Genomic DNA, 22307 nt, shown 5'->3' with positions numbered 1-22307 from the left:
ATTAACAAGGAAAATAACTGAGGGAAAATAAAGAATGGGGATTTGTCAAATAATACAGAGTAACTAGGAAAGAGCAGATAGTAAACATTACGAGGGCATTCAAATACCACTAATCTAAATGAATCTTGTTATATTATTCAAAACTTCATTTTTATCTTAATGATAAAATCACAAGGATGAAACAGTTTCGAGGCCAGAAAAGAAAATTGAGATTAGGTAACAAAGAAAACGGCTTCCAGCAGCTCACTAAAAACTGAAAAACATCCAAAAAGAAAAGGTAAACCACCTATGAATTTTAGAATTCAAGGGCAAAAAAAAAAAAAAAGAAAAAGAAAAAACACTTTCTCGATAGTCGATACCATATAAGTGAGAAAGAATCAGCACCCGTCCATCACAGTCCAGAGAACTATCTCCACTACGGCTTCCAAAAGATAGCACTCCAGAGAACCCATTCTTGAGTACATTGAAGAAATTTGGTAGCTCCAAGAAGATGGCCACTCACTCAATGCAAATTTTCCTATCAAGGAATCGGATACTAGAAGAAATATTAACCTCGTTTAGTTCAATCTCACATTCTGCCTTGTCTTGATCATTCGCTTTAGTGTATTTAGCCAGAAGTTGCACTCGTCCCACTCACTGGTTGTAAGTAATACCTGAACCAAGAAGTATCCAAAAAAAGGAAAAACAAGTATAACTAATTATCGTGAGTTTTGCAACTTAAACCGAGGCTATGTATCAAAAAGAACTTTACCTGGATTTGAAGAGCGGTACTGAAATCACCATTGTCTAAAGACTGGCAGAGCTGAACGAGCTTTTCAGCAGCATTTTTGGATATGTCCCCACTATTCAGTTTTGCAAACAAGGCACCTAGTTTCCTGGAATTGTCTTCTATTTCCCGCTTCTTAGTTGCATTTGCCCGTGAACCACCTAGCGCTTCTGATGTCTCATTGAAAAGTCTTGTCAATGTTGCAATGACAGGCTTTTGGTGGACTGGGGGAGTTCAGCAAAGCAAGCGTTGACATTAGCACCAAATGGTAAGGTGAATGAGTAAGAACAGCATAGGGTAAAAACCTATTTGAAACTAACATCAACACACTAAATGAAACTGAAATATGATAAATTAAACAATAGCCAGAAGGCAGAAAAAACTTTAAAATGCCACAAGTTAAAAAAATAAAAAAAGATTTCAAGGTGCTTGTTTGCTCCAATTTATTTAACTTATTTGGTTTTTTTTTTTTTTGTCTTGATATGAGGCAAAGAAAATGCACAAAACTAGTCACCAGACATTATGTCGACAAAAATGACCAAACTCCAAGATTGGCAGTGTATGAGAACATTGTTCTATAACTTCCTTTTCATTTCTTCATTGCAGTAGGCAACACATGGTTAACCAAGCATACGAAATCATTAGTTCAACCAAGAACATACTCAAACCCAGAGCTCTGAAATTGCCAGACAAACAGACCAAAATGGAATAAATTTGGAAAAACAAACAACTAGTCTTATTACCATCATATTTTCTGGATTTTTTTTTTCCTACACTGAATGAACCTTAATTCAGATGTGGATGAGAAAAATTTTCAAAACCAAACTTTGTAATGGACAGAAGATTGCCAACTTCCCATCAGAACCTCTTCAACACAGAGCATTATAATTTTTTTTATAAGCAATGCAATGCATAACATATTCAGTGTAGCTGCAGCTGTTCCTTTTATATTTTCATTTGATAAGTCTTGAATCAACTATATGTTAATGTAGACTTCATATAAAATTCAAAGACTAAACAGAACCATTAAAAGCCAAGAGAAATTAGGTCTTGAGAGCCCTTATTAAATTAAGTGAAATAATATTTATAAGAAAACTACCTGGTACATTTGATGTATCAACTGTTTGCACTGTGGGTGGTGGAGCTGCGGGCGTAACTGTTGGTTGTGCAGAAGCTGCCTGAGTAGGACTGCGTGGTTGCATTGAACCAATCCCAGGTCTTTGAACAACCCCTGAATTAACCGGAATAAATCCCCTTGGGGGTGGGGTGGGAGCTACCTCCTGTGGCATTCTATGGCCAGGAAATGCACTGGGTTGTGATGTAACAGGGGCAGCTGAACCAGTCCCAGGTCGAATGGGTTGATAAGTAGGGTTAGTGGCTCCCTGGAACACATGCAAAGAATTTTTAACATCTGCCACTGCACCCAAGCACACACACGCACAGATCAAAAGTAAAATCTACATACAGGATAAAGCTGAGAACCCAATGTGGGCTGGTGATATTGCTCCACATTTTTAAGTGCAGCAGGAGTTGCAGGAATAAACGGCCTCACAACGGGTTGAGTGGTGACAGGAGGTGCCGGAAAATTTGGCTAATGGAAAAGGAAAAAAAGTCATAAAACTTGAACAAAAAAATTACCGAGTCAGCGACACATAAAATTTGAAGATATATATATAGATAATATGCAACTTACGGTTGTTTGATGACCAAACTATACAGACCATAATACACAGGTGATGGAGAGATCAAGTTCAATTCAGAAGATCATAAGCCAATTACTACTAGCCATAAGGGTGTGAATATGATTGATTCATGTAACACTTGGGCAGTATAAATATACTACAAAATAAAAATAAAAACATGCTAGCAGGGCTAAGTTACAATGAAAGTCAATATATCAAATATAAATGAAATTAGGTAGTACTAGAGCAAGCCTTTAACACAAAAGTACCTGGGAAGTTGTCTGGGATGGAAGGAATATATTTGGTGGCTGATATGAGGTAGGAGCACCATATCCCCCTCCATATGGAGAACTAGCAGGATGCTGATAATTTCCACCATATGGATTGCTAGGACCACTTGGCTGCATATGTAATGGTGCTGTTTCCTAAGCAGCAAACATCATTGCAAAAATGCACATATAAGAATAACCTCAGAGTAACGAAACAGAGTTGGCAATTAGACAGCAGCTGAAACCACCACATGTCAAAAGAAAAGGAGATTCATGGATAGAAAACCTGTTGATAAGATTGAGAGGAATCAACCAAGCCAAAATTGGATTGATCAGCACCATATATTGCTGCACTTTGTGTTTGAGAGCTCTCAAAGGCCATACCTGTGGCTTCTTTCTCTGCAACAGATGTAAAAGAAATTCATAAACTGAAACCAAATAGGGAGGCAAAAGAGAGAAGACCATTACCTAATAACTTAATCAAGAAAATTCCCTTTTTTGGTAAGTTATTAAGAAGAAGTTCACCATCTGGTAACATTTGCTTCTAAAAAAAAATACCATCCAGTCGTTGGATGTTTTAAAATAACTAGAAAAATCATCCATCTTTAAAAGATTTGACAGAAACTGAATTGTTCTAATTATTAGGTGAATTATTTCGCGGTATAGTAAATAAAACATACCAAATTTCTTATATGGTGTTCGACTTCATGTCAATGTCAATACAATGGGATTCTACTAATTTCAAGATATTGTCATACAAGATTAATTGGAGATAACTATACAAAACACAAGCACCGTGCAGCTTGAACAATCTTGCCTGAGCAGAGACTAAATTGCTAGGTTTAATTTGGTAAAAGTTAAACCAGTCAGCATAAGCAGTGGGGAAGGAACCAGACATCTCTGGTTTAATTTCCCTTCTCTTATTCCAAGCACATAGGTTAAAAGCAATTATGTGTATCAGTAATGACCACTCCCCACAGAAATAGTTCAAAGTAGATAACAAAAAATAAAAATAAAAAAAATAAAAAAAAAATCAAAAGGATTTCCAAAACCTAGTTGGTTCCTCATTGATACTACTCTCCCACGCCCAAGTCTTGCATTTGTTCTTCACCAAATGATCAGCAAATGACCACAAGAAATTGAATGGCCCACAATAAAAACATTGAAGTAAGGCTAAAAAACAGACAGATACTTAGACTAGTATTGCTTTGCTCCATCAGAAGGTGATGTTGGCCATTGGTTACATGAGAGGAAGAACCTTGTCCCTAGCCCTTAAAACCACCAAAATAGAGAATCTACTAGGGCATTGCTCCAGCCATTTTGTAATATTTCAGAACAAGTTTGTAGGGCATTACTGTTGTGCACCAATGACAGTAATGTCACCTATAGATACAATTAAAGAACATTCCAAACATAGTAGAATGCAATTTTAAAATGAAGGATAAGCCCATGGTGAACTAAATCAAAATCCTCAAGTTTGTAGAGGAAAAAACCATGAACAAGTTTCATTCAACAAAAGAGGGGAAAAAAAGAAAAGAAATAACGGATAGCCCTGCCAGATACAACTAAACTGTGGCTACACCTGACTTGATCTGCACAAATATTTGGAGAAAGAATACCATTTACCACTATCTTGTTATTTTCCATTTTAATTACAAATCAAAATGGAAAATAAAAAATGACAAAAAATTAATAACAAAAAAATTCATATTGCATCCAACGGGCTCCAAACACTACATCAAAGATATTCCAAAAGCTCATACCAGGTTCTGTAGAGAATGCAATACGATCTCTTAATATCACAAGCTCAGGTGACAATCCATCAGAGCCTAAAAGTTTAAGGTACTCCATTGCTGTTGTTAAAAGCCCTTGGCTTGCTAAAATTTCAGCATACTTCTCAACAAGCTTATACAAAGATGCACTGAATTGCTTTTGCCCAGTTGCCAAGACAAGAACAATAGTCTTTTCCATCAAATCCTAATCAAATAATTAAAGAAAAAAATAAGCTTTCTGGCCAGAGTATACATGTTTAAATCCCCTCAAAGTACCAAATTAACCTGAAGAAGATCGACATAGGATTTCCCTTCATGCTCGGTTTGAAGACTCCTTGACCAAATTTCCAGAGTCTTATCAATATTTCCGGCACATATGTAACAGAGAGTAGCAGCCAACGTGTTACCAGCATTCATTAGTTTTAAAGCAAGTGCGTCACAGAGCATAGTCCATTCCTCTCTCTGTGCAAACTGTTAATTGAACAATGTTAATGATAAGTGCAAAACAATTGTACTAGATGCAATAACTCCATGATCAATACATACACTTGCACATAAACTAAGCAATAGCTATCATCCAAAATTAACAAAAAAAAATGTTGGATTTGGCTGGTCTGACTTTTTGGGCTAAGGCGCAGAAGCCAACATCAGGTCAAATGGTCATATCATCCACAATAAATCCAGAAAAGAAACTTGTTATTTCGTGGTTTCAAGAGCCATACTTTTTTCGACAAGTAATAAAAAAATTCCTAAAAGCACAAGAGGCACAAAAATCCACTGCAAAAAGGAAGAGTCACTCTGCCAATTCATGCAACTAAATGCAGCTGCGGGGGCAGTGGCATCAGGCATGCAAGGATATACATATGATCTGTGGCTAATATGAACATGAAAAAGGCAGAAAAACTGCAGTGTGTAAAATGCACATCAAAACTGCAAAACACTGTAGATCATGATGGCCCAAAAAGAGAAAGATAACTTATTTCTTTACTCAGATATTAATGAAAATTTATTCAAATCTCACATAAAAAAATAACTTACAATCTCAAAATAAAGAACATTTTCCTCGTCAAGAGTTATGAAACTTACACTACAGAGAAGAGCAAGTGTTTCTTTCCAGAATTTCAGGGGTCTGGTATTGACAATGCTCAGGAGATCATTGTTCACCATAGCAGAAACAACCTGAGAGTGAAACTGGCCCACGTAATGAGAGAGTCCTTAAAAATATAATACAAATAAAAGATCAGCGAGACTGATACATTCATTAAAGTTAAAGAAAAAAGCTCTTCAAGATGAATATTTGGACTACCTTTAGGTAAGGTGAAAGGTTTGTCCTAAAGTATTGATCACGAGTGCTCTCCCACAAGGATGCACCACCAACGTGAGCAATAACTAAAGCATCAGCCATTTTATTTGCAGATATGCACTGTGCAACTGCCCCCTTATAATCTCCAACAATTAACGCATGTTGGACGCCATCATCAAATGCTTGGTCAGCACTCTCCTCAAATACATTTGGTTCCTGTTGCAACTGGTTCGAATCATGTGCAGTATCCACAATAGCAAAGTTACCACGAGAGGTGGACAATGGCGTATCAGTCTTGGGGCTAGGGAGATTGTTAAAGAAGTCTTCACCATTATCAGCAGGGAAAATGGTTGCTTCTGTATCACCCACAGATCCAACCTTCTCAGTTACTGTATCCTCAAGTCCAAGTGCATTTACTTCCTGGGAAAGAGCATCTTGAACACACTCTTTTTCATTAGCAGGGGCACTGAAACCTAGGTGGGCAAGCAGCTTTGTTCTTGCTGTCCCATCATCTTCAAACATAACCTTCAAGAAGCTCCATGTTTCACGGTCATCCTCTGCTCTGTTAAAACAACTCAAAAGGAATCAAGATATGCACAAGTGATGGGCCAACTTCTCATGACAGGGAAAAAATAAATAAATAAATAAATAAAATAAAATAAAGACGAAAATGATCCATTCCTCAGTAAAGGTAACATACTCAGATTTTAGTGATTTTTTATCGCATAGTACCCTCAGTGAAGACCTATCCCCATTTTTTATTGCAGTTTCAAACTCAGATGATCGACTAACCAAACTGTCTTCAGTTAATAAGTTGAGCACATAAACCTGTACAAAGTGGGAAAAATGAACAAACAAATTTATCCTAACAGAACAAAGACACTCATCAATAAAGATACCTCTGAACCACCAGCTGGCACACCTGCCGGAGAGGGCCTAGGGCAAAACCACATAAGCTTGCCACCAAAGCCAAAAGACACACCAACAGGACGTTTACACCATTTTGGAGCCCTCAGAGGAGCTGCATAGAAGAGATGGATGGATAAAAGGTAACTAGGATACTGAATTTCACAGGCAATGAAATCGATTACAGAAAAATATATCAAGAAGGGATTTTTTTTTTTTTGGTTGTGGGGGGGGGGGGGGGGGGGGGGGGGGGTTGTTAGGGGTAGGACGAAGTGTATATTTGCATGCATAAATACGTCAATTACTGCTTGGGAAATTTCTCTTCTTCTCTATATGAATTCACTCTTCAACAGTTAACTATAATTTCTGCAACAATTACACTCTTAAAATTCCAAAACAAAAATAAAATCAGAATTCAGAAATTGTCATATTCCTTTCTAGTCAACTTAAACCTACCATTTCGAGAAAGGATCAATAACTGAGTTCAAGGCACAAAAACCAAAGACAAAATACAAAGCCCCTAATCTAATCTGCTTATTTCATAACCAACTGATCTAACATATTGGAGAAAAGAATCCATGTCTTGTACTCCCAAACCTTTTAAGAAAGAAGTTGACATGCCAACCAGTTGTGGTGTGCCTCATAGATACAGTGCACTATCAACCACTATGCATAATTTGATGATATAGTTCATGATACTTAAATCGGTAAGAAATATATTACCTGTACCAACCTCACTCTCGCCAACACCATGCCGACTGCAACCCTATTAAAGAGTATGTAAAATCAATGAATACAGATGGCAAAAAAAGATGATTTCAAGCTAGGCCATTATATGAAAGAGTCAACCAGCTCTACCAGTGTGGAAAAACCAACAAAAGAACATACAAAGAAAACAAAAATAAAAGCAAAAAACCGTCTTGGTCCTCTTTAGTAATTTCAAGATCAGATTTTCATAGGAACTATATTCCACATGCCCAAGCCAGATCATAAAATAATATAAAAAAATAGTGTCACTTTCTCTGGTCAATTGCTTCTATTAAATTGTTGCCAAATTGACATAAGTAGCCATGAGACTAAAATAAAGCAAAACCATTTGCATAGATCCACGAAAAAAAAGGTAGATACCTCAATGTTATAAAAGCCAACTTTTCCATCAAATGAAGATGCTGATATGACCCCAGGCATCTTTGGATACCAGTGTACATCAAAATTCCAGTTGGTGCCAGCGGGCAACTCACAGACAATCTGAGTCAAAATGTATATGAAGAAGGATCAACGTGGCAAAACCCAGGAGAAAATCATAATTCAATAGAATTCATTATAAAATCGCGGGACCATGGTAAGGAATGCCAGAGTTCATACCTCCCCAGAAACAGTGTCCCAGCAAATAGTTCGATTATCTTTGGCACAAGTAATCAAATAGGAACTGTCAACAGGACACCACGCCATCGCAATTATACCTAGTGCAGTACATGCATGACAAAATATGATGACAATGTTACAACTGGATGTGGGGGAAGTATAGGAACAGCATAGCTAGAACAATGTGTAGCATTAAAAGCATAACTATTGCTCCAATCAGTAGCAACCAGAAAAACAGATAGGAGTTCAAACCTTTACATACATGTAAGGGATTATAAAGCAAAAGATAAGGCATTACAGTCTAGAAATGTGGCATTTAGTGACAAATACAATCAAGCATCAATTAATAAGGATTCAAAATTAAAAATTATCAAACTTTATGACATCATTTAAAAATGAAACCAGGTGCAATTGTCATAAGCATCAAACAATATTAATCATAAGAATCAAACTCTTGCTTGGAGAACGTCGATCCTTTTGTGATGGAGTCGATTTCTTTGGGAAGTTCCCACTTAATCATGCATACATAGCTACTGCACTCATTGATAATCTGTGTGTGTACACGCACAAATGTGCACATATAGAGGTTAGGTTCAGGTTATACAAATGTGCACATATAGAGGTTAGGTTCAGGTTATGCCTGATGTAACTCCTTAGTTAGAAATATGAAAAAAAATAAGAAAATTATGGCCCACTTACATGAAGTATACATGAGGAACAGTTGATTAGAAATAATAAAAAAAAAAAATAATCGAAGCTCATCCTATTAAAATCTATAAAAGTAACCCAAAAGAACGAAGTATTGAAAAGGAAATTCTACACTCCATCATCTGCTCTCAATCTTCAAAAATCCTATCATTCATTTCCCTCCAAATACACCACATTAGACAAGACATATAAGAACCATCTTCCGCATTCTGCAATTTGTGGGCTGCCATACTACTTGTTGCATCAAAAGATCATCCTTAAGGAAAACAAAAATAATTTCCCACCAATTAAATATATAAATGGCAAAAATTTCTAATAAGAAGCATAGCAATATTAACTGGCAACTGCTGTCCAGTCAAATTGGATAATTCTAGATCATATGTTGGTATGGTGGGTATAGAAACAAAATTTTGACAACAAATGCATAGCTAATGATAGCCCAAAACAGCATTTATCTGAAATGAAACTGATAAAACATAAGTAAATTAAAAAAAGAAATGTCTTCGCACAATCATCGTTACCTTTAGTATGTCCCGTGAACTCTTTAAGTGGTGACATTACATTTCGCACATCCCACAGCTGCTTGGACAAACATCACAGTAAACCAATGAATAAAAAACTTAACTTTTTCTAATTACATAACTTCAAAAGACATTTAAGCCTAATTAAAGTCAACATCAGTCGCAAACACAATACCCTCACGGAGGGTGAAGTATCTTCATCCGATGCAACAACAAGATGAGTTGCAAAATCAGGATTCCACTGCAAAACAGAGCACCGCCTTCTAACCGAGTCTGAAAAGCTGTAAGTAGACAGAGGCCATGTGAGGTGTTTAAAAAGATCATTTTGAGAGATTGTATCAGACTGGCACTTTTACAAAACAGCATGCACACACAGAGAATACATCGCATCAGTAGTGAAAAGATTACCTTATAACTTGTTTTTGCTTCTTTAGGTCCCAAACCACTAGACAGAAAAAATGGAACACATTACAGAAGTTAAATAGAAAAAATAATTCAAAAACTATATTCCTTCCTCACCAGTTGTCCCACTATATGATGTGGATGCCAATATATGTTGAACCTTACTATTCCAAGATAAAAACGAAATTTCTCCCTGCACAGCAGGATTGCCACCCTGCATAAAGATATAAGATGTGAGAGAGAGAGAGAGAGAGAGAGAGAGAGAGAGAGAGAGAGAGAGAGAGAGAGAGCGAGAGAGAGTTGGCTGGAATCAAAATATGTCCAGATCTTGGTCCCAAAATAAATAATTGGGCAAGCAACTAAGGCCCCATTTGGAACTTAGACTGTTCAGTCTAATTTTAAACTGAGTTTAACATCCAAATACTCAATTCTCAAATCACTAAACTCATCTCAACTCAAAACCTCTTTACACATGGGACCCACAACCTTTTTCAACTTCCCATAAATACATCTAAACTCATCTTAATATCCAAACACATCTAAACTCATCTTAGGTGGGCTCCACAAAACTCACTACATCATCTCAACTCACTATTATTCATAAAAAACTCAACTCATCTCAACTCACCTCAACATCCAAACGGAGCCCCAACCCAACCTATAAGCTACACCCCCAACCCAACCTAAATTTTGCCACAAAAGAAGAAGAGAGAGAACACATAAGCATGCCCCAGGAAATTGTAGAACCTATTGAGAAAAGACTTCATATACAGGAGTTACAACTAGCACTACATACCCGCAGGGGTGGAAAATGTGAAGGTTCTGTAGGGTTTGCCAAATCCCAGATGCAAATTTCACCATCGTCAGCCCCAGATGCAAGCAGGTTTGGTGTAATGCCATTAAATTCAAGACCACGTACCTAAATTGAAAAGAAAACGCCCAATATAGAATGATCTTTCTTTTATCAGTTCAATATAGTGACAATTTGATAACCATCAAAACTGACCAAGGGCTGAAAAAACATCAACAAATATAAGGCTGACATAATGCAAAAGTAGAGTATTTACTGGTCCTTTATGCCGCAAGAGATGTCCAACAAGAGCATTTTCATTTGCTTCAGCACTGAGGAAAAAGGTAAAAACAACAAATACAGCAATGATGTATAGAAGGAAGCGAAGAACTATCCAAAACAGCACACTTATGCAGTAATTGATTGACTGGAACTCATTGAGATCAGCATACTCATAACAAAAGCCCTAATAGAGACAGAAGGAAGATAAGAAAAACAGTAAAAGAAAACATCTTCTACCAGGAATTCTAGCAAGCAATGCAAAAACAATAATCTGTTTTAATAACTTGCCAAAAACCCTTACTAAAAGGGTGAGACTCACCTGTCTTCTCCCTGAAGAAAAAGAAAAGAAAAGGTATAATATAAATTGACTATATAGATCCAAGAGTAAGTTTGTTTTTCCTGATGAGTAGATTCACGCATAAATACATGAAGAAAAAGTAACAAAAACACAATAAGACTCATCTGAGCCATTTTTTCCAGTCCTTTTTTCTCTCTAGTTGTTGAACGGCATGGAGTCTTTAGTTACCATCAACTGCCAAATCCCCTTAACACAGAATCAATCAGGAGAACCAAAGGACACAGACACAGAGGGGGGGAGATGATGATGATGATTCACGTTCAACAGCACTTTCTAGTGACATATTATACAAGTCTAAAGAACACAAAAACCATAAAATTCAAAAAAAGGAAAGATCTGGAACAGAAGCGTCCAATATTAAGATCCATCCTGTATATAGAGCAAATAAGAAGATATGGGTAGCCAATTCAATTCAGTAATGAAATATAAGAATCAGGTAAACACCAAACAAACAAATGCTGAAATTTCAAAATAACATTTGCCCCCAGTAGAGTGCACATGGTCTCTATCCAAAACACATATCAAGAAACTAAAAAAAAAAAAAAAAAACCCATTTTCCTTCCCAAACAAGTTGTAATGAAAAATTAATTATCATTTTTTTTTATCAATAAATAAAATTTTATTGATAGTAAGAATAGGCAAAAGCCCAAGTACATGGTTCATATACAAGCACCTATGAGTGATGTAATGAAAAATTAATTATCATTAAGAAATCAAAATCCATTAAAAAATAATATTATAACAATATTTTATTCAACTTTCATCTAAAACCATCTCATCTCAGCTCACTATCCAAACCGCACCTAATAACTCAAATCACAGACCCGAAAATTGCATCCACCCTCTTCCACTAAATGCTATCTTCTTCCAGATTCCTTCTCAAATCCTTTCTAACGCTTCTTAACTGCTAGAGAGGTTCCAGAGACTTGTTAGAACCATTTCTGGCTGCAAAACTACCAATAATCCAATCCACACCCCAACATGAATCTCAAAGAAAAAATTTTAATCACATGAACGCATAAGTCCCAGCAGCCAACCACCATATTAAAAAGAAGAATAAAAAAACCTTGCGAGGCCGTTAAAAATATTAAAAATATGAATTATTCATCAGGGGACCGTGTACAGTTTAAGAATGCGTCCGAAGTACAAAGTCTGCTTCAATTTTAAAATGGTCACGCCTAGGCAAACGCTCTTGTATATGTCCCACGTACTTGGGCTCTTGCCTATTTTCATGACCACTAAAATCTTGTTTACCAATAAAAAAAAAAAAAAAAACTAAAATGGTAACAAATGGAGAAAAATAGAAAAAGAAAAAGAAAAAGAAAAACCCCCACACTTGAATTAAATAGAAACCGAAAACCCCTCTACGGAGATGAGTCATATAAAATCCCCACCTTTCAAACATTCAATCCGACACCAGATATTTTATCATTTGACTGGGTGCCGTCAATTAAATCTTCCAACTTTTTACGAAAAAATGTATGCGCTTTACGAAAAAATGCGTGCGCATTACAAATTTCCGCTTGACTTTCAAAAACAAACTCCCCCAAACCAATTCAATTAAACTCAAAAACTTCCACAAAACAAATCAAAGAGTATCAACAAAACAATTACCGGATCAGAGCGAGGGGGTTCCAGACATCAATGGTACCGTCAACAAGTCCACCTGCGATGAGACCGAGAGAGAACTGCTCGGAAGCGGATCCGGCAGCGGCCTTGCCCCAGGAGAGGCGGTTGAAGCGCTCGGAGCTCGGCGACTCGCCGATAAGAGGAAGCTCCCAATCGTCGGACTGGAAATCAAGCTTGAAGATCTCGAGGCTCGCGGAAGAGCTGAAAGACAGATCCACAGCCCCGGCCATTGTCCCCGCCGCCATGTAGGGCGAGTCCGGCGCCAACGCCACTGACGCCAATCTATCCACTCCTTTTACACAAGCCATTTCTCCCAAATTCAACCCCCAATCTACTAATCCAAATTCAATCTCCTATCTAATATATTATGTATATATGATCTGCATTATAGACTGAGTGGGAAATGAATTGAACAGAATGGATCAGGTATACACAAACTGGACGAAAACTTCAGAAGTTGGGGTTCGGAAGTTCCGATCTGATCTGAGAGAGAGATTATAAGTGCGCGCGCGAGAGAGAGTGTGAAGAGACTCTCACTTTCTTCACAGTTCACCACCCTCTGCGAGAGAGAGTTCGTGATCGCGAGTGTGAGTGTGATGTTTTCGTAATTGTCGTTTTTTGTTTTAATTTTTAGCGTTATTTTATTGAGGAGGGGAGGTTGTAGGCTTGTAGCCGAGGCCTTTGTGCGTCGTTGTCAGAGAACCAACAAGAGAATGACAGGTGTCGTGCAAGTTTCTAAACTGATTTCTGAAACCCCACACCACCTGCAGAGAGAAAAAAATATGACAAAAACCTCCAGCAGGGTTAGAAACTCATTTTAGCACCGGCCACTAATATTGTGACATGTAGATATTTTTAACACAAATTGTCTGCATTTGATTTTGGTAACATCAAACCGACTCTTTATTTATTTTCTCTCCCTCTCTTCATCTGACAATAAAATCTATTCTTCAAACTGGAATTCAAACAGTCAGCACTATTGATGAAATAGTCAAACATAACAAATAAAAGAGAAATAATATTTATAATTGTTGTGTAAATGACATATAATTATTTAAAAAAATTAAATTAATATAGAACTCACATAAAAAATTAATTTTTTAATCGTAGATCTTGCTTTTTTTAAAACGATTACGCAACGTTTATAATTCCACAACTGTATGTAACATTGTTCAAAATAAAAAATAAAAGCCTTCAAATACATAATGAGACAACAAAAACTATCATATTGGATTATCCAAAATTTTGTTATAGTAATTTTTATTTACATTAAATTTAAAATTAAAACTATATTTAATAAATATGGTACATATATCAAATATTTATTTTATTATTTTTTATAACACTCTTTATTTTTTCTTCATTTACATCTATAAACTTTTGTCAGTTTCTTTAAATTAAATAATAAAACATGATAAAATTAAATAAATTGATAATTAAAAAATTAAATATTTTTTAAATTATTAATTACTCATTACTATATAATAAATAAATAGATAATTCAATACAAAAATTTGATATGAATAGTCAAAGTTAAATTCATTTTATATTATTTTATTGTTATATAATGAAAAAATAATTATTCCAATATAGAGACTTATGTAAATAAAATAGTCAAAATCTAAATTTATCTTATATTCATCAAAATTATCATTTAGATATATAGATATATAATCTATTAACAATGCTCTAAAATTTGCTCAGAGGGTCTCAACTGTTGAATTAGGAGCTGTTTGTCTGAACAAGGAGAGTAGAGACGTTATGCAACTTAAGAAGCAGGCAGACATATTCTACAAAGGATTTGCTTCTACTTTTGTTCGTCATTTTGGACCAAATATTGCTGTGTCATTCATTGCAAAATTATTTGGATTTTTTATGTTAGTACTCTTCTATATATCTAGCAGATTTGGGGCTTTAAGAGCATTGGCAATGCAAATCTAAGTTAAACGTAAAAATGAAATAAAACAACTGCATTGGCCTCGGTATAATTCTTAAAGTTTGAGATTTATATACAGTAAATGTTAAGTCCTCGCCAGACTTGGCGAGGTACTGTTACAGTGCCATCTAATATTTTATATTATTTTTCTTTCGGTTAAGTTCACTCGTTTTATTCTCTTTCTTCATCTCAAACCGTTCCCTCCGCACTTCCTTTTTCTCTTCTTCCTTTTTTCAGAAACCATTTTTCCAGAAATCGTTTCTCCCTCCCAAAATGGCATTTCCTTCTTCGACCCAAGCTTCTCCCGTCTCTCCGTCGTCTATGTCGTCCAAACTGTCCCGAAGTGTTTTCATTTTCAGTAATTGGTCAACCTCAAAACAGAGTGCTTTCATTTTCATTTTCGTTCTCCCGTCACTCGTCTCTTCATTTTCTGTTTCTTCTGGCGCAGCTGACCTCCGTCCAGCTGCCCATCTCTGTCGCACATCAGTGCTTTCATTTTCAGTTTTGGAGAACCTCACTGTCATTGACCAATGACCTCTGTTTTTAGGAAATAAAAACAGGGCTGCCAACCGGAGTCTCGCTTACGCCGCTGCACCTCCACATCGCCTCAGAAGATGCCGCCGAGTACTGCACGTCAGCAGCACTAACGGTCGCGTCTCACAGTGAGGTTCTTCCCCTCAACGCCGTGTTCACTGTTTTCCAAATTCATCTCCGTTCTCTCTCTGATGATCACTCTATCTCTCTCTTAGTCACGGGGCCATGCAGATCGACGGCGTTTTCTTCTGGCGCAGCTGACCTCCGTCCAGTTACTTGTGGGCCTCCCAGCTCCGTCGCCACTTGTGGGCCACCCAGCTCCGTCGCATGCCTCTCGTGCAAGTCTCTGTTTTCATTTTTGTTTTATAGTAATTCATGCAAGTCTGCCGCTCGGTCTAGTGTTTTGTGTTTGTGTATTTAAAACTGTTATTTAAATATATAAATATTATATTATTATTTTACTTCAAAATGGCTAGTTCAATGTGATCAGACTTATCTAAAAGTTTTAGTTCTAGCTAAAATTTACAATTCTAGCCAAAATTTAGACTTGACAATGGCTAGACCATTGCGGATGCCCTAACAGAGCCATATTAGTTATCCAGCACCAACACCTGCCATAGCCTAAAGAAGGCATTGGCAAACAAGGAAGCTCAAGAGTATGCACTTAAACAAAACATATGAGCCGAAATCTCCTTGTGAGAAACCAAAAGCAGTGGCTGAGAGAACTCCTCCACGTCCTCGAAGACTGAGCATTGATAATTGTTGCACAAAAATTGAGAAACAAATGAATATTGAAGATAGGAAGGGAACCCTTTAATTCTGTGCCAACTCGTTCAAGAAGATTTTAGTTTGGAAGGTTCAAGATATGTTACGAAGGATAATTTGCAGGTAAAAGTGTCAGATGATGGAACAAAGCCTCTATCATCTGAGTAAGTGTTGGCGTAGAAGTACAAGCACATTCAAGATGAAGATGCAGTCACAAAGCTTTAGGGGCATTTTAGCAATGGAGGTTCCATGGCAATGGATGTATCCTACAAACGAGGTAGATAGAGAGAACGAGAGAACGAGAGAAAGCAAATACGGAGCCGGTTTGGTGTTATTAGGTGCGGGAGAATAGTTTACGTGTCGCGATATTAGTGGTTGGTGCAAAAATGAGTTTTAAACCTATCCGACTGGGAGCTTTTCTCCAAATATATATATATATATATATAATAGAGTAATGATACTTATCATTTCAATTTATATTATCATTTTATAAACTAGAATTAGATGATTAGAGACTATTTGTTATATTTCACTTATAAATCTATTATTTAATATCATATTATGGAATGACGAGAAAATGGATGATGGGTATACTTTTTCTAAACAATAAAAATGAATGGGTGGCGTATGGACGTTGAGTAAAAATTTTCTTCTCAATTATGTTAAAAAAAAAATGAAGTCTTGTCTATCATTATAAAATAATTTTTATGTAGATCTCAAATTTATGCATTTTTTTTTTAATAGAAATGAGTATGGTTTGCACACTATAAAACTAGAAACATAATTTCTCTTATGTTATTATTATTATTTGAGATATGACTTAGCTAGATAATATAGGTATCACAAAAGTAGATTCACAAATTAATATAATTTAATATGACACATAAAATTGTAAAATTATTTTTATTAAGAAATTGTTATAATATATTATATAAATATCAATTTGTAACTTTACTTTTGTAAAAAAATGTATACATATAGCAATACTCTTATTATTTTTTTCTATTTTTTTATGTATTAAATATCAATGTTTCAAATTTCATTTCGGTGATCATTTTGATTTAAATATTAGAATAAAATATTTCAAGACTAGATGTGTTCTGATGTACCATTAATTCCAAGGTTAGTTATATATAAATATATATATATATATGAAAGAATTGAATATTTATAAAATAAATATCTTTATATATATAAAGTGGCTATCTAACGGAATTTTATTGGTTTAACGGTTTTTGTTGTTTTACCGTTAAAATTAACGCCGTTAGTTACATGAATAAATTAAAGTGGCTCTCTCTTTTTAAAAGTTCTTAATTTTTTAATCTCTCTCCCCAATCACTTATGAATAAATTCATAATTATTAAAATTCATGCAGCATGCATGATCCTGTAACCTATGCATTGATGATCATTTATTTATGAGGTATATTAGATATCTATATATATATATATATATTCTATTATATATATCTATATAAATTATATAAATATATATTCTATATTCTATTATATATATATGATCTTTTATATAAATTATAATTTATATATCAATTTATTTATGTGATTTAAAATTTTTATTCATTCCTTATATAAACAAAGAGAAATGTAAAATAATTAAGTTTAAATATATTTACCAACTACATTTACGAATACAATTATCCTAATAAAATATTATTTATTTATCAATTTAAATTCATTATGAAACATTAAAATCAAATAATAATATCTTATAAAAACCTTAGTATTTTATTTCTTTATAAAAATTATGTTACTTTTTAAAAATAATTGCTTTATTAAATTAAGAAAACGTGTCTTTACTGTTAACAATTTATCTCCTGTGCTGCACATGTTTGTTTCAAGATTCTTTTTTTTTTTTTTTTTTTTTTTTTTTTTTTTATAAATTCTAAATGCTTTAAAACTGATTTAAGTCTATCTTACTATTTGATGTTAGAATTTATATATTTTTTTTCTAAAAATATTACATTATTATTCAAAATTTTTTCCTTAATAAAAATAATATTTCTATACACTGGACAAACGTCCCTTGGACGTTGCCCAACTACTAGTATATTAAAAATATATGTAGTTATTGGTGTCAAAAGATAATATTAAAAAAATCATAAATCTGATGAAAAAAAATAAAGGTTCAAATTTGAAAAAAAAAAAAAATATCTTTAAAGTTACAAAAAATATATATATAAATCTTAAAATTTTATGAATGAATGCTACCTAAATTTAAAAGTTACAAAAATGCCAGTTTAACTAATAAAACATTATAAAATTATCATTATGCAGTAGTCTGAAATAAATAGAATTTAGAATTGACCAAAATATACTGAAATTTAAAACAAAACGGAATAAAGATGTATAATATATTAAGCATTATGCCGAAACTAAAAATTTTAACCATTTCAACCTGAACGGAACTCAAAACTGCAGCGGAAAGGCTATTGAATCATATTGGGTCTTAAATAGTTTTGAGACTTTAAAAATATCCTCTCCATAAAGATAATAAATTGTATTTCAAAATAAAAATTTTATATACAGTCACTTTTATATATATTTTTTTTTGTGCACTCTATTTATGTGATTGCATTATAAGAAATCGTATTTTTTCCAACAATTTTATAATTGCTGCAAAATAAAACGCTCAATATATATATACATTTGGCGTCGATTACAAACTCACCGGGGTGTTCTAAAAATAAGCTGGCGCCTTCTAATTAAAAGCTTTTTAGCGGCAATTATAAAAGACTTTTACAATGACAATCGGCGCCACAACTTTTATTATTTTCACATCCATTTGATTTAGTGTTGGGATAGGAGTAAAGTGGTGCCAAAATCACTTCTAAGTTTCCCCCAACTTATTTCCCCCGCCCTCATCTACGCACGACCACCTTCTGCACTTCAAATCAAAGCACCAGCAGACTTCATTCTCATCGCCTGCAAGCTCTAGTGACTGAAACCCCGCCTCATTTTGGCCCATTTTCTACGCCTCATTTGCCCACACCGGCATTCTCCTTTCTGTTCTTTGTAATCCCTATTTCACAGTCTCTTCAAATTCCACAAGATCAGAAGACCCTCGTTTGCACACAACCTTTGCACAAGGAGAAGTCTAGTAATTTCTCGTCGACGTAGCACCACTCAAGACAAAGAGAAGCCATTGAAGCTGCTCAGAGATGGAGGCGTGCCTTAATGCAGCCGAGGCCAAACTCGTAAGTCCCTCCTCCTCACTTACTGTTAAGACCCCCGAAATTAACATTTACAATCATCTCCCGTTGACCTCCCAACCTCAAAGCTCCCACCTTTCTTCCTCAAATCATTTGCTAGGGAAGCGATTTTTCACTTACCCATCTCTATCAGATTTTTCGTTTACCCCCTTTGTGGGTTTTTAATTTTATTTTACTAGTCTTGAGTGGTGGTTATGTAATTGGCTTGTGATTAATTTTTCAAGCTTGACAGATTGATTGTATGGATCAAAAAACACATTTTTCATCTGGTTTATTAGGAATTCATAAATTATTATCTATTTCTTTCTTGTTAATAAAATCACCCCATTTCACTTTGCATTTGGTTTTCATTGTAGCAGTTGAAGACTAAGGATTCATAGCCATTTGCAGCAGGACGCACATCCTATTAGTAATTCTAGAAAAATAGGTAAGTATGTTTCAAATTTGTTTTACTGTGATGTTAGTTGAATTTGTATATTTTTCTCAATTCTGTCATCAAATGCAGTGAGAGGGGAAAAGATTTTATAGGCTCAAAACTGTAAAGTCTTTTCATTAACTATTGAATAAGACATATAAAATCACAGAATCTATTTTAGGTAACTAATACATATATACGGTTTGCTGTAATTTGGCAATTATACAATTTGTGTAGAGAGTACGTAAAAGTGATTGTATGTAACATTACTCATTTGAAAATTACTTAAAAATCATGTTATTACAAATTGACTGTCATAAAGAGATCTTATAAAAATAAACTTATAAAATGACATTATTTTATATAATATATTAAATTTACTTTACAATCTAATATATCATACTAAGCCGAGTTTACTTTTCTAGAAAATTTTCTAGGACTAAAATATTTCTGTTGATGATCATTGTGTTCCAATTACAATGTTTACATGGAATTGGAATACAAATGGTAGGGTTAGTCATAGATACAACGACTTGGTAAATATCTGAGACACCAGCAACATATAAAAAGAACTTCAAGCCCAAGCATATTAAATCCATCTCTGAGAAATTGGAAGCCTAGCGAGTTCAAGTCTCTTATTGTCATTTATTTTGCATGATATATTATGATGATTGATGCCCGTTTTCCACATCGATAGGCGGATTATGCCTATCAAAAGAAAGCTTTACTTTACCCAAAGAACCAGCTGGAAGAAGCTTCAGATTCTCACAATTACATATCTCGATCATGAACCCATCCGGGTCGTTGAAGAAGATCAGTTTGTCAATGGCCGTCCCTTTTTCTTCATCCTCCACTGTCGTCTTCGTGTACTTTATGTTTAGATCCTTCAATTTCTGCCCCACTTCTTCCATGTTTTCACACTACGATGCATGATTGATATCATCAAGATCAGTAACTCATGTATCAGAATTCAAGATTTAACCACAAGAGAAGTGGTGGGCTCTAATTCATTAGCTCAATTATGGGATGAAAAGCATGAAAAATAATGTTAAATAGTGATAAACTGCCTCTCCTTTTGTAAAGACATGTACTCCTAGTATATTCTTCAGGGACCTAATCTTTAGAAACACATTATACCACTAGGAAATGTGCCAATTGATAGATATTAGACCAATTGACACAGTAGTGAACGGTGAGTGTGCTAGAATCCCCACGCGGGTTGGATCTTCATGGGTCATAGTTATTATAAGCTGTATGCGCTCGAAATAATATTACAAGCTTTCTTATTTAGTCACTCATGAAGCTAATTAATTAAGTTGTTTTTTCCCGAGCAATACACGCAGAAGATAAGCTCGATCTATACAAAAACAAAAATGGTAAATTAATTTAAAAAAGAAGCTAGGAATGTATAACACAGTCACACACATATTATATATATCAACCTGAAATGATAATATGGTTGTTCATGGGATCCAAGCGATCAGTTTCAGGAAGCATATCCTCATCTTTGTCTTGCAACAAGTGAATCCCAACTCCATAGTTGAACAGCCATAGTCAAAAGCCGGTGGAAGCTCAATCAGAACGAACCCCAGAACCTTTGTGTAGAAATCAATTATGGACTCCTTCACAATTCTGCAAAGTCTTGATACGTGATTTAAGGCCATTAGGGGAAGCGGGGTCTCCCCCATCCCTTTTACTCTTCTTTCTTTTCCATTTTTTAGCACTTTAATCTTAATTTTTTTAATTATTTTTTTTAATTTTTTATCTCTTGAGATTTTCGGTGTTTTGAAGTAATTGTTTTAAGCCCGACCAATGGTGGCTGACATGCACGTAGAGACGAGGAGGGGCAGAACATAAGGGACACGTGTTGGGAAGACTGCATGGACGTTTACACGTGTGAGGACCGCGGGAGACATCGTCGTTTTGTACGGTTACGAGGTTATGCCGCCGTTTGTATCTTATTTTATATTATTATTATAATTTTTTAAATTTTAAAATAATAATATCAAAAAATAAGATTTTAATAAAAATTTATTTAAATTTTTATTTTTATTTAAAATCATACCATCTTATCGTTCAAACCGCAACTAAATAGCTTGTGGTTACTGAAATTGTTGTCTACTGAGGAGCTGGCCGGGTATCATTGAAGCGGTGGTCGCAACTGCTTCAAGAATGATTGGAAATAGAGATTGAGCTCAGAAAATTTAGCAGAGAGTGAATCATCTATAAATAGAATGACACGTAATACTAATAAAAAAAATTGTTTCATTTTTTTTTTCCTTGTTTTTCAATAACGAAACCCTTTCGTGCCCTCTAAGCCAAAGTTTTGAAACCCACACAAGGCTCAAGCACACAAACATGAAACATGCAAGTGATCATAACCTCAAACGACAGCAATATCAATTGTACATAGAAATTAAGGCACACTAGTACAGCTGCTGTCTTTTGTTGTTCCCACTTTGTTTTAACTCGATCGAGTTCCTGTTCTTCCAAAACTTGTGCCTTTTCATGAGTAACTTGAAAAAGTTGATAAAAACATAAGTTCAGTAAGATTACCTCACTGGTGTTTTGAATATAATTGATAATGACATATAATATAATTTTCAATATCGACGATTTTATTTTTCAATATATATATATAATCAGTCCATAATATAATTTTCCCTGGATGTAAT

General features: G+C 34.8%; 1 protein-coding gene and 1 pseudogene across 4 annotated transcripts; both read right to left on the bottom strand.

The window, feature by feature from the left end:
- Positions 1 to 115: 115 nt before the first annotated feature.
- Positions 116 to 13382, bottom strand: LOC122291798 (protein transport protein SEC31 homolog B-like). 4 transcript variants are annotated; one of them, XR_006236764.1, is made up of 23 exons: positions 12739 to 13382; positions 10762 to 10816; positions 10491 to 10613; positions 9812 to 9908; positions 9701 to 9737; positions 9468 to 9573; positions 9293 to 9350; positions 8064 to 8161; positions 7827 to 7946; positions 7422 to 7464; positions 6692 to 6813; positions 6493 to 6620; positions 5796 to 6354; positions 5576 to 5680; positions 4775 to 4960; positions 4481 to 4694; positions 3004 to 3116; positions 2718 to 2873; positions 2232 to 2357; positions 1866 to 2148; positions 752 to 990; positions 360 to 653; positions 116 to 253 (listed from the first exon to the last, which is right to left on the bottom strand). XR_006236764.1 is itself a non-coding variant. In XM_043099777.1 (22 exons), exons 1-22 carry the CDS (start codon positions 13059 to 13061, stop codon positions 558 to 560), a joined length of 3387 nt encoding a protein of 1128 aa, XP_042955711.1. In that variant the 5' UTR covers positions 13062 to 13382; the 3' UTR covers positions 116 to 557. The 4 variants fall into 4 exon arrangements, 3 of the variants coding, with proteins under 3 accessions (XP_042955711.1, XP_042955713.1, XP_042955712.1); XM_043099777.1 differs by having other exon boundaries at positions 116 to 653; XM_043099779.1 differs by having other exon boundaries at positions 116 to 653; positions 9860 to 9908.
- A 6852-nt stretch (positions 13383 to 20234) lies between these two features.
- LOC122291570 lies at positions 20235 to 21381 on the bottom strand (annotated as a pseudogene).
- Between the last annotated feature and the right edge of the window lie 926 nt (positions 21382 to 22307).

Source organism: Carya illinoinensis, chromosome 13 (genome assembly GCF_018687715.1).
Source record: "Carya illinoinensis cultivar Pawnee chromosome 13, C.illinoinensisPawnee_v1, whole genome shotgun sequence".
NCBI classification, from domain to species: Eukaryota; Viridiplantae; Streptophyta; class Magnoliopsida; order Fagales; family Juglandaceae; genus Carya; species Carya illinoinensis.
Note: the sequence above shows the minus strand (reverse complement) of the source record. Positions and strands in the feature narration are given on the sequence as shown.